The sequence below is a fragment of the Cyprinus carpio genome, chromosome A9 (assembly GCF_018340385.1).
Source record: "Cyprinus carpio isolate SPL01 chromosome A9, ASM1834038v1, whole genome shotgun sequence".
Taxonomy (NCBI): domain Eukaryota; kingdom Metazoa; phylum Chordata; class Actinopteri; order Cypriniformes; family Cyprinidae; genus Cyprinus; species Cyprinus carpio.
The window spans coordinates 17,850,089-17,863,810 of record NC_056580.1 but is presented as its reverse complement, the minus strand read 5'-3'; the positions used below and the strand labels follow the sequence as shown (position 1 = coordinate 17,863,810).

Below are 13,722 nucleotides of genomic sequence, written 5' to 3'. Positions count from 1 at the left end.
CTCGAGTTATAACTGAGCCCTTACTACTGAGTGACTAATGAAGTCCATCTGTGCCTCCTTAAACCGAGTTAAGGAGGAGTAGCGAACTGGTTTCAATTTAGACTTGTAAGGGATAGAAGCTTTCCAAAATCCCAGGCCTCATGACTTCCTTCCGTGGATGTAGAGGAATGCTGTCTGGCTTTATGCACTGCTGTAGGACTACAATAAAGCTAAGGGGGCGAGTCAAGGACATGTTTTTACCTCTTCTTTGCCTGACTTTACCTTCATCTGTGAGAGCTACATAAGCCTGGGAAAAAAATATAACCAGGCATAGAGCGTATTGAATCAAAAAAAAAAAAAAAATCAATCAATCAATCAATCAATCAATCAATAAAATATAATTTTATATTTTTTTCTTATTTCCCCCCAGACAAATCTCTTATGATAAACAGAGAACAAGCATATGATAAAGCATAATAGTTTAATAAAATTAATAATAATAAATCAGTTAATTACAGTAAAATGTCAACACTAAAAATTAAAAACCTTCTAAAAGTTTTAATCTTAAAGTACAACGCAACTAAAATCCCTCAAGGACATAAAAAATACAACTATTAATAAAATAAAAAAATAATATAATTAAAATACAAACACAACTTAACAGCAAAGGTTGCATGCTATGGTAAAATTAACATAAACTACAAAGTGACCTGTCTATAAAAAAAAAAAAATGTAAAAATCTTGCTCAAAGCAAGCTCGCCGTAGCCTGTATCAAACACACAGTGGTTAAAACAGTCGAACAAGAAGTCCCTTTTTTGACCACGGCTGTATCCTGTATTTTCCAATTATCACCTTTTAAAGGCCAGCTGGGTGCATTCCAAACCATCAGGGGGCAATTCCATTTGCATTGCTCTGAGACAAAGTCATGCTCAAGTACGCTCGTAGTAAAGTTCATTACGAGTGGAGAGACACCATCACTGCTTTCATTATTTTGGGAACAGGATTCCTCATTTTCTGATCCCGGGCCCACATTATTGATCCAATCTTTCGCGCTCTCTCAGCTATGACACTGAATTTGCACAAAATCAGAGCGCGCAACGCGAGCCACAGGGAAATACACTTCATTATAGAGAAGAAAATTGTCAGTAAGGATAAACTGGGCAGTTTGTTTTTATCTCCATGTTAGTTTTTCCTCTGCCCTTTAGTCTTTATTATCGCCATAATAGCTTGTCTGGACTATATCAGTGGTTATATTTGTATTTTGTACATTCAGACAGCTTTTAAATCATTTAAATTCTATCTCTGCAGTTAAACTTTTACTCTGGGTCATTGGTACGCTTCACTGTTCCTCCTTAATACAACATAATTTATTTATGACTGTGGGTATTTTCATGGCTTATAGTGCTGTGCCCATACATATGGCACTAAAGATGTTGGGATGGGAGTGTAGCAGGGAAAGAAAAGTCAACAGAGACACAAAAATGGTCAACATAATGGCAGATCAAACATGGTGTATCAAGAAAAAGAAGTGAACAATGAATGGGCACCCATTCTCACTGGTGGAGTTATATCTAAATCAGTAAGCTACTGTGTGAATGGAGATGGGAGAATGGGGGATTGGGGGTGTGGGATGAAATACAAAGCCCGTGCTGAGCTTTCGCAGTGTCGTGGCCCCTGATCTGTCCAGACAGAGCAAAGGGGGCGAGGTGTGAAGGAGGAGAGAGACGAGGGCCTCTGGGACACGCACCCACCTCCACACCAGCAGCCCCTTAATGTGCTGTGTCTAATGCGCCTATTTAGGTTTTGGGGTGCAACAGTGCACAGACTCAGGTTTTTGGGTGCCTCGGGGCGAGGAGCATGGCTATCACCTATCCCAACAGCTGGGGCCCAGAAGGGTAAACAAAGGCCTGTAGGAAGTAGGGCATGACTGCGGCTGGGTCTAAAAGGCATGGCAATGGGTCTGAGAGATGTTTACTGTGGTCTGACTACCAGCAGCACGAGATGGACATCCAACACTCTAGAAAATTGTTGCAAAAACCCCCAAAGGGAAAACCAGAAATTTGACAAAAAAAAAAAAAAAAACATACCGCAACAGGTTTTTCTATTAATTGTGAACACAAACAGTCCATTCCAAACACAAGAAAGACCCCCAAATGTTATTTTGTTCCATTTCATATTTAGTGTCCAGTTGCCTTAATTTGCAATCTTGTGATGGGCTCATTGTCAAACGGACAGATCAAAGCCGTGCCAACTGGACTAAGGGGGGTTTTGTGGGGACAAGCCAGCACCGGAATTAAAGGGAAAAGGCCTCAAAAGGCTGTTCCTCTAAAGGCTTTGGTGCCATTCCCAGGTCGTCACTTTCAAATGACCTGGTCTGTAATTCACACGTCTTCATAATCACGGGCCTTCGTGTCGACTGAATACAAATCCACACGGATCAGACAAATAAAAGGGCTTTGCTTTTTTTAAAAGGCTGGCCGTGCCACCACCAATTTCAGCCTATCTATTAGTTGGGCCGCTCTAGAAGGTTAAACTGTTTAGAGGACCTTTTCAGCTAAACAAACTGTTCCCTCTCAACCCTTTCAGACATGAGCATAGAAAAAAATATCTGGGCAAATGCTTTTCTTTGTTCGGAAGTAACTACAAACAAAGTGATTCTGTCATAAGTTCTTAGCTACAGATAAACCAAATAATACCAGTCACAAAAGTTTTTCCTCTGCAGAAAAAAGAAAGTACTGAGACACCCTCACCTGTTGGAGCATTTAGCAGCTGGGGCAGATTCTAATAAAGAACGCTCTTCTGGGGACATTTACAAAGGTGTTAAAATAATTCACTTTGTGCTCTCACGGAAGCAAAATCAGAGAATAATTAGCCTAGTTGTTTGTTGGCACATTAGCAATTAAGTGATAATTAGTTCAAAAGCGAAGCATTTAAAGAGGGCTGAATCAGATTGATCTAGGTACTAGTTCCCAAATAAACCTCTACATTTTGTGTAACAATTAAACCTTCGTTTAGACATGCATCTCTTAAGTTACCAATAGAGTTAAATATTTTAACCCAATGTCCACCAGTCAAGAGGTGAAGAAATTAAAGGATTTTGATCAATGTACATTATTGGATTTATTTTTTTATTTTTTTCAGAAAGCCTAAGTAGACTTTCCTAATGCTTTCCTGATTTACAGTGATGACAAAGTACAAAAATTGGGTATACAACATGTGGATCACATAAGGGGTGTCACATATCAATCAATGTTGACTGATGGATATATTATGTGGCATCCACAATAACCCCCATATATTTGACAGATGTTTTCATCTTCAACATTGACAACATTAAAAAGTTTTTAACCACCAAAAACAATTAGGCTATCTTTTGGATTTTTACAGAAAACCCATATAGATTCCTTTCCCAACTCATGTTATGTGATTGCAGAGTGAAAGTTTTGTGTAAAAATACTCTGGTACAGAGTTTCACCAAATTTAGCTTCGCATGTCCCATAAAAATAGGTTGTTGTGTGCTTGTGTGATGTACACACGAATTTAACGTTTGCAAAAATGAAAAAAAAAAGGCCAGTCGCCAAGGACTTCCTGTAGTGTCCCAGAAACAGGTTAGCATAAAGAACAGCAATTCATCAAAAACAGTATAGGCAAACACTTAGCATGCATTAACTACAGTGTACTCTGAGTACTAAAACACCTTAAATGCATGAGGCTTCCCTTCTATTTAAAGGAACGTATTACATGATAACAGTTAAAAAAAAGTACAGCCAAAAGTTGTTGTCCCCTTCCCAACCCAAGTTGCTGAACGGTCAGGGAAAAGATTAAATGGACAACAAGAAAAAAAAGAAAAAAAAAAAAACACAGCTTATACGTCATGGTCACACCTCATCCCAGGGGTCAGCCTCAGGCCAGAGCGTGTTACAGTGCTACACGTGATACTGTATCGCAGCTTTCTCAGCATCTCAACAACATGATGATCCTGTGATTAAGACTGACATGAGCTAAGCCCTGCCTGACACAGTCATCGCGCTGTTACCATGACACCTCGGCGCTGACACCAGCTGCGTGCAACAGGAAACTGGTCTCCAGTCGCTTTAGCAATGTAAACATACAGTCCCAACAAAACGAGCTACAGACTATGGAGATTGTGGTTAAACCAGAATGGCATGCAAGGGTAACCAGTCAACAGTGGAAATGAAGACTTTTTAAAAAAATATATTCTGGTTTAAACTCGATCATCAGCATTTGCGGCATAAAGTTATAAAATAAAAAATAATTATTTCCACTTTTCCCCACTTTTTACAGTGAGGCAATTACAGTGGAAGTGAATGGTACCAATTTGTAAATGTTACAATGCTCGCTGTATGAACAGAATCACGAGTACAATGTGAGTGTGATTTTACTGTAAAAAAAAAGATTTGCTTATATTATTATTTGTCACTATGACCATGCAATTGCCATAAACCCTAAAACTACTCTATAAATTAGTTAAACAGCTTTTCAAATAAAACAAGTTTTAACAGAAGAATGAATGTACTTTGTTACGTTTCAAATTTCTGCTTTTAAATTCTCCAAAAATTGGCCCTATCCACTTCCACTGCAAATGCTGCAATGCGATCTCGATTTTTGTTTCAAGTTACAATTATTTTAATCAACATTAATGTTAACCACAAATACTGTCGTTTGAGCATAACTTGGATTGAACCCTGAATATTCCTTTAAGGATATGAGTAGGCCCCCTGGTTTTAACCGCATCCGACGGGCAAGTCGTCCACCCCCCAGTTTACAGCCGAGACTGACCTCCTGTATTCCTGTAAATAAGTGACGTGGCTTTAACGGTGCCCAGAATCAGCTATGGGAAAAGGTTTCCAGCCTAATCAGTCCTTCCCATAACAAAAGGACCACATTTCACTGCACCTCTACAAACAAAAAGATCTGGCTGGTTCCCAATATGGAACTAAATTGCTTAGAATGGGACCCTACCTTCACAAGTGACCCTTAAACTTAGGGTAAACCTTGTGGCATCACAACAAAACTACACTGCACTTTTTCATGGTAGAAAAGTGTAGACAGCCTTTGACAGTTGCTCCCAGATTCAAGGCAAAAAAAAAAAAAGGTGCCATCATAAAGCGGGGTCTAGGAAACAGGATAAGCACTCCAGCCAAGACTATAAAACGCTCGCTGGGAACTTGAAAGCCACGCAGGCAAAGTTGAGGGCTGCCATCTGGAAACAATAAACAAACAAAAACTAACCAAACAAATATTGCGGGTACTCAGGAGGCACTAACTGTAACCGAACTGAAGGCAGCTGAGCCTGGAAACTAGCACCTTAAGGGGATCAGTGATGCGGACAGATGCGTCCTACGAGCACAGATTTTTCTCTGGAGTATGATGAGGTGTGGGGGGTGGGGGAGGACGGTCTTTGGCTCGGTCCAGTTCCTGTTTGTGGCAGGATCTTGGCCTTGTTCTAATGAGCCTCAGCACTAGCAGGGCAGCGTCGGCCCTTATTCCCAGTGATGTGAACAGGCGCCTATCATGCTCCCCATTAAGAGGCGTAAGTAAACGGTCTCGCTTGCTTGCATGCTCCCACCTCCAAAGGCCATACTGGTTCACCCCTCTGGGAATGGGACAGGATACATGGAACAAGATTTTCAGGAGCAGGCGTTCTACATAGAGAGCATCCAGAAGGGCAGTCAATATCATATCATATCATATCAAATAAACAAATAGCTTTCAGAGTACAAAGATCTTTTACAAGCCCAAGGGATTGTTTATTATGCTTGGCTTATCATCCAATAGACTATTAGCCAATTAGTTGCTATAGGTTGAATAGTTAATACAAGAATAAATCTAGTAAGCTGGTCAACCTAACTAACTGTGTAGGACGATTGTTAGAGTAGTTCGATTTTTTAGAGCTCTGCCATTCTGAATATGCAGTTTCAATTAAAAAACAGTCTAAAAAAAAAAAAACATTTGCCCTCTAAAAAAAAAAAAAACATCCAAATTAGGTTAGTTGAACCTGACCCGTCTAATTATGTAGGGTTTCCTTCCAACAGGTGAACTAGCTTTTTAGGCAACCCGCTGACTAGTCTAATTTCAAAGATACATAATTTTACCAATCCTCTGTGCTGAATACAAGTGGGTGAGGTACATAGTTGCTGACATTGGGACAAACTACTTTCTAGCCTAAAGGTGAAGCTAAAAGACACAAAAAGCACAAGTAGCAATAGGAAAGAGGAAGTAAGGCGTAATCATTGCGGGGGTGATATCCATAATTAGTCGATTATTTCAAGTTCGTCGTGCTCCTAACACATGTCTGCCGAAAGCAGAGAAAACTGATTAACTCCCTCCAAATCCAACAGACGTGTGAATACCTAAAAAAAAAATGTCAGGTTCAGCCAAACCTTGAAAATCAAATTGTAGAGACAGTATTGCATTCATAGCAAAACGTACTAGCCTGTAAATTAAAGTACTTTTATTTAATGAGCTTTTTAGAATTTTTTTTTACTTTTTTCTTTCTAAAATAAAATATATCATATTAAAAAAGAATGTGTTTTCTATATGAAAAATATCTCTCTACTTTTTTTCACCTATATAAACTAGGCTACTTGATTTTTTTATTAAACAGACAATTTGGAAGAATGAATTACTAGTTTGTCTATATAGATGCATGTTTTAAATTGACATTCTGGCAGAATAGCATTTCTGTGAATCTGACAACAGCTGTGTTACTTTCATATGATGAAACAGTGTTATATAGAGATGATTACCTGGGGGAAATTTACAGGCAAGAGCTTTGTTCTCCACAAATCCAGAACATTACAAGCCTATTATTAAAAGAGAAGTCCAATAACCTAAATTTGACATTTAACAGTTACTATAAAATTACCATTGAATCACTTATTCAAATCCATAAACATACTCCCATAGCAACATTAGCCAAATGCTCAATTTGGGATTGCAACAGTTCATCCAACACAGTGGGAAAAGAGCCTTAAACCAATATGAAAATTAAAAAAGAATTTATAGAAGCTACAACTGGTGTTTTAAAAGTCCAAAGCGCTTTGAAATGCTGTTAGAGTATACGGCTTGCCCGGGTTGTAAATAAGCTACAGACACTATTCTGATATCCGAGCCATATAAGACAAGTCAAGCAGGCGATATTCAGGATCTCCAGCGCCACCTATCTTCCAAACATCATTGAATGAAGCATTTGAATCTCCTGCTGAGTAGCCTGAACCACGATGTGACCATTTCCAAAGTTAATGAGAAATGGTGGAACGTTGGCTGGCTTGGTGGAGACTCACAGACACAGAGAGAAGGAGCCCAGCCCAACCTCAGGGCTCCTATCTCCCCATTTCCATGTGCTCCACCATGGGAAATCTTCTCCTATTATTATTTCTCCTCTTATTGCTTATGTTCTTTTAATATTTCATTCAGTCATTAAAAAGGGATGGAAATGATTTCATTGCACGGTTCATCGCCGGAGACTAATTTCACTGTAAGTGCTGTTTGCTCTGGCCTTTAAATTAGAACTTATCCGTGTTTCTACATAAAATTAGCAACCTCTAGTGATTTAGGAGGTGGAGAGACAGTAGATTTAGGGAGTTTGGCATATGTCAGCCACATGCACTTATACAAATATAAAAAATATGTATTTGAAAAAAAAAAATTGTAGTTGTATGGTTGTACTGTACATTATACCAGATCATATTTGTAGGACAAGACTACAGTTTATAACTCTCAAAATGATAAGCAATATTAAATTAGAAGCATAAAATAAATCAGTGTAGCACACCTATTTTTTACCCCAAGTGTAATAAATATAATTTACTATTACTGTCTATTATGCATTTGTTATATATGTTTTATATTATTATTATTACTGCATTATCCTTATTTTATTATTTTATTATATTAAATATATATTTATTAAATAAAATTGTACTGCTATATACTATAATGTAATTATTATTTTATTATTATTATTATTTATATTAGTTATGTTGTTATTTAATTGCTATATAATGTCTAAAAAAATCTAATAACATAATTTAATAATATTTATGTACAAAAAGAATTTATTTTTAATCCAACAATAAATATTTGCTGAGAAACAAAAACAAGTAAAGAATACAACTGTATTCTTGTCAATAAAATGCTAACTTGAAACTTCTCATTGACTTGCAGGCCCTGCACTGCCTACCTGAAGTGTGACCAAAGAGCAATAATCAAACGTTGCAAACACTGACACCATGGGGACTGAGAGAGAACTGCTGCCACAAACCTGAGCATCTAAATCACTATAAAAATGACATCAGCTGCCTGCTGTAAACTCAGCGCTAAAGTTAATAATTATGATGTATAAGACGGAAAATGCGTGTTGATTACGGTTGATCCTGGCACAGCGTGGCCTTCCCAGCAGAGGCTGACCAGTCCAGGTGTCTCTCCAAACTCTGCCTGGAGTATGATGAACTAAGCGTGGCAGACACTGTGGCAGCAGATCATGCAAGTCAACGCACACACCTCACACTGCAGCCAGTTCACCTGATGCAAGCAGTGACTCAGTGGTTTCTCCGTAAACATTTTCTCGCACGCACACAACAAAGCTTGTTGATCAAAAACAGCTGCCCAATGTAATGCCTTATTGTTTCATTGTAAATATTAGACTATTCTTGAAGATGTGTAACATTAGCAGTTTTAAAAAAGAAAAAAATACAGCAAAATTTTTGTACACAGAAATGAAGGTACAAACTACATCACTGATGAGGTGGAACCTTTTAAAATGCAATATAATATGTATAACTTAGGTATTGATATGCAAACTAATAAAATGTACATTAAGGTACTAATATGCACTCTTTAGGAGTAAATAAATACAAAAATGTACTTTAAAAAAATTAGGTGACAGCTTTTTTACCTAAGTGTATTAACTGTGCAAAAAGGCTTGAATATTATTATTAAATATGTATCTAAATGTCAAACAAAGCCCATTTAAATTTTAGCTAACTGGCTCCACAGTATATCATAATAATTTTGTGCCACTCTCACATTCATACTCGTGTGAATCAAAGGCAAAGTTTCAACATCCCATCGCTGTTATGTCTGAAAACAGTCAATATTCCCAAAACTGTTCATTCAATCTGAGCACAAGCTCGATCGGTGAACCGCACGAGTCCAGGGGTCTGGCTCTAGAACAAGATTCTATTGTTGCATTGTTCACACATTCCTGAAAGGCCATGTTTATACAGATGCAAGTCCACAGCCTATCTGAGGAGCCGCTCTCTGGCCGAGACCCTCCGTTGATCAAAGCTTTTAAAGCAAGAGCAGAGGCACTTGTTTGGGTCGGTGGGGACTCTGAGCACAAATCTCCATCTGTTGGCCGTATGGACCTTCTCAGTTACCTCCGGGACAAGAATGCTTCAAACTGCCATCCCTCTAACATTCAGTTTACTCAGCTGGCTCCCAATCCTGATACCTCCCCTTTGTTTTTCCCCCAGAACATGTGTTAAGTTAATGCTCTGTAACAAATTTGAAATGTGAGAGCAAGACAGACGCAAAACCGGTATCTGTAATTTTTTCGGGTATGTGAAAACCGAAGACATGTAAACACAACCTCACGTACTTTATGAGGGAGTGCCACTGAATCCAGCGTACTTGTTTCACACTAAAACAACCTCAGGCTTGCTTTGATCACACTGGATCCGCCAGTTAACTTACATTTCGGTTACTCGGTTCAAGCCATATTCTGTAAGATGCTTGGTTACAGTGAGGCTCGGGTTTTGTTTCATAATTGGATTAAGGCCACACACCTCTGCTCCTGCCACCACCAACAAACAATGAAAAAATTAGTCAACAAAACACCACTAATTAATCACCCATCAATTATTCTACTATATGACAAAAAATGCACCAACAACAAAAAAAACCAAACAAATGAGGGGGATCGGCGGCTTTGAACATTTAAAATGATCTGTCCTGTTGACTTTGTTTGAAAATGTCACAGTCCTTCCACACACACAAGGAATATTAGAACAGGAAACAACAACAACCCTAATTTATCCCTTTCATGTACTGCCAATGCAGTTGATATAAAATTCTAACATGGGCCAAAGACATAAATTTGATCCAGTAGTTTAAAAGCAAATAATATGAACAATTAACTTGATGGCAATGGGCACAGTGGGATATTTAGTGGCACGCATTTAGCATTTAAAAAAAGGTTAATCGTTACAAATAAGGTGGACAAATATAAGCAAACCCATCAGGATTGGATCCCAAAGAGAAGTTCATTAAAAGCTATTTGGCAAATAAAGGCATCTAGAACTCCACCTTTGATTTATTCCAACAAAAGCCTCTAAAATTGCTTTCCATTGCTTCCAGTTATCCAAGGGCATTTGCACAGTTGCTCTTAATTGAAAAAGTTATAGTAGCACATTACACTTCATGGTTTTATAAGCAGTATACTATAAAGCCTTGGCAGGCCTTGAAAAGGGGAGCTGCCCATTAACTTATAGGGTCCAGGCCCAGGAAGTGTAATTGACAAGCTCTAGGCTACCTTCATCACTTGTCGAGTTCATAGCGTCAATCCACATTTCCTCTGGGATGCTGTTGCATCTTTGACATGAAGGTGTTTGTGAGATATCCCAGTCTGCTTCCAAGCTAGTGGCTCTCGACTCTCAATAAAACATGCGCACACGCACACACACTCCACCCGTGGGCCTCGAAATTGAGTCCAGCCTGTGCAGTTAGCCATGTGTTCAAATTTCCTTCCAAGCCAACTCAGTTTGCTTTGTGGGCTTTGTGGAAGGAGGGGGAAAAAACACATCAGCTCACAGTTATGAAACAAATGGAAAGCTGATTATGATTATGATCCAGGTTCTCTATACATGCATGCTAATTTAACAGCAGATGTGTGAGAAATGCGTTCGAAGCTGAACAAATGGATTTGTTTTCAAGGGATAACAAACACGAACTGCTGGTTTAATTAACAGAGTTAAAAACATCCTCCTGGAAGACCTCGGGCACTGAAACTGTCATTGGACACACTGCATATTCACATGCTAACTGGAAATATGACAAACCCTGGCATGACAGTCACAGTTCACACTGTACATTAGCTGACCTATCAGTACAGCGCCTCTAGAAATTCATCTGCTATGAATTACAGCCACCTGGCACCATGTCCTGATGACCAATGCCCAATATGGACAGATTACTGGGACCTTAAAACCATGCCTTCTTTGTAATTGACATTTAAACTGTTTGAAGTCCCTCATTAAAGTCTCTCAAGAGGAATTAGACACAGATGTACCAATGTAGATGTAGAAGTACAGTACTAATTTGCTTTAGTGATTTTGACTGGTTGTTTGAAATACCTCTGGAAATGTCGTTTATTGTACATTTTAGATTTATTTAGCAATTTAATGTCATTTAATAGTCATTCATTTGTGTCTGAAGGGCATGGATGTTTAAAATTGTAAAATGTTACATATACACTATCAAAATAAAATGTAAGCATGGTCTTACGCATATCATGAACCAAACCAATTATTTTTTATTGATTTAATTTTCAGAGATTATTCTAGTCCAAATTGGGACTTCGCTTGCGTTACAAACAAAATCAATAAATGAATTAATCCATAATAACTGCTGCCCGCTCTTAGAAATAGTCAGCCAAATCAGTGGTTAAGTTGTATTTACAACACTGTTCCAGAACAGTTCAACCCAAATATTCAGATGTGTGCAGCACATTTTATGGAGGACTGTTTCCTGATCCTGGGAGAGAATACTACAGTGCCGGCTGTTCTGACTCACAGTCTGCAAGTACGTTTACATATGTAAAGGATTTGCCACATATGATTCAAACACGAGTTTTGAGCAGTGTAGAGTAGTGCTTGTTGTTTGTCGTTTCTCCGATCACAAATGTAGACACGGTTTTATGTTTACGCGGCGCGATGCAACGCCCAGTTGCTACTCAAAACTAGCCCAAAACTAACGTAAGTGCCCTGCAAAGTGGACATCACAGGATATTCCACCATGATTCCAGTTCGAAGCGAACATATATGTTCCATTCAAAGTGCATTGAAGTGTGCGAGATGTGAATTTAAATAGTATTTATTTACAGAGCTATCTGATGTCACACTTGTCCGTGTATGAAGACGTCGCACAGCTTAAATCCGTGAATAAATGTTCCTAAGTGAAGTAAACTTCAACAGATTTCCCCTGCTTAGGGAGTAGTGAGCAATGAACAGGGTGTAGGGACCATGTCAATCGGAACACAGTTCATGCATGGAGCTCACTTCTAACTAGCTGATTATCTAAAGAGAGGCATGCAAAATATGCAGATCCGGGGGACGCAAGGACTGGAATTGAGAACTGTTGGTATTGTCATTATAAAACCCATAATTATGTCCCCCCTGGATGTAACAAATGCCTCGTTTATAATGGGTTTTAATGTTTTTGTCTCTGCACTCTGGGACATATGGCATCACAGTAAAGTAAGCGGCATAACATTATCATCACACGCTTGAGGTATTCGGCCAATCACCATGCACTGAATAGCCGGTTAATCAGAGCACACCTCGCTTTTCAGAACAATGAGCTTTGTAAAAATCGACCTGTTTCAGAAAGGCGGGGCATAGAGGAGAAACAATAATGTATTTTATGTGGAAAATAATGTGTGTTTTGAAACTTAAACCGCATCAGCAACATCATATGACCCCCTTAATATTTATGTGGAAACCATGATACATTTTTTTACAGGATTTAACTAGATTTCTTTTTCTATTTTTAACTCGACTTCATGCATCCTTGTTCATCAAAAATATTAATTTCTTTCAAAAAAAAAAAAAAAACTACAACAACAACAACAAAAAAACATACTGACTCCAAACTTATATATATATATATATATATATATATATATATATATATATATATATATATATATATATATATAGATAGATAGATAGATAGATAGATTACTAAGTAAAGGTTGCATGTATTATTTATCATTATTATTATCATTATTATTTCATTTCCTCTTGAAAGACTTAAATGCGAGACTTTAAACAGCTTGAATGTAAATAACAATCAAGGCACTGTTTTTTTTTCTTTTCTTTTCTTTTCTTTTTTTTTTAAATACAGGACACCTTCTGTCTCTGTTTCTTTTATACAGAATAGTTTTAGATCAAAACAATATTTAATTTGCTTTGGATATTCCAAACATCCATTCTGCATCTGCCTAGGCAACAGGACTTAGGTTTGGCCAATAGTTTTTATAACGCTACATCAAACTTCTGCTTTCTTATTCAATCTTTTGGCACCTCTGGTAAGACATAAACGACATCCATAGAGGACTATAAACTTCGGCTACGCAAGCGCTTTGTGACACAAAACCAATTCATTTGAAATACACAGACAAACAAACTGTTATTCTTGTAAAAGAAAGCATCTAAACATGTCAATGTCATACTCATAAAATTATATTCTCCCTTAATTCTCTCCGCTTACTTATATGGGACATCCTTTTACTACGAATGCACTTTAAAAACGTTTAAAATCCGTGTCGTTAACACATAATGTGTAATGTAAAGAGGAGAGAAATCTCCAGCAGGTTCAAACTTACAACACAGACGCTCTTCTGGAAGCACGTCCTATGCGCAGCGCCATGTCTTCAGCTTCCTCACATGAGATGTTCCTATTGGCTGCCAGCGTCGCTATGTGTAAAATAGTCACGTT

At 38.0% G+C, this 13,722-nt stretch overlaps 1 protein-coding gene across 1 annotated transcript in view; it reads right to left on the bottom strand.

The window, feature by feature from the left end:
* LOC122146138 (citramalyl-CoA lyase, mitochondrial-like) overlaps positions 1-13,662 on the bottom strand; it is a 43,800-nt gene extending 30,138 nt beyond the window's left edge. Inside the window, exon 1 of the mRNA XM_042763859.1 lies at positions 13,610-13,662. Coding sequence (XP_042619793.1) covers positions 13,610-13,653 — 44 coding nt within the window. The 5' untranslated portion in view covers positions 13,654-13,662. The remainder of the gene's footprint in view (positions 1-13,609) is intronic.
* Positions 13,663-13,722: the final 60 nt, after the last annotated feature.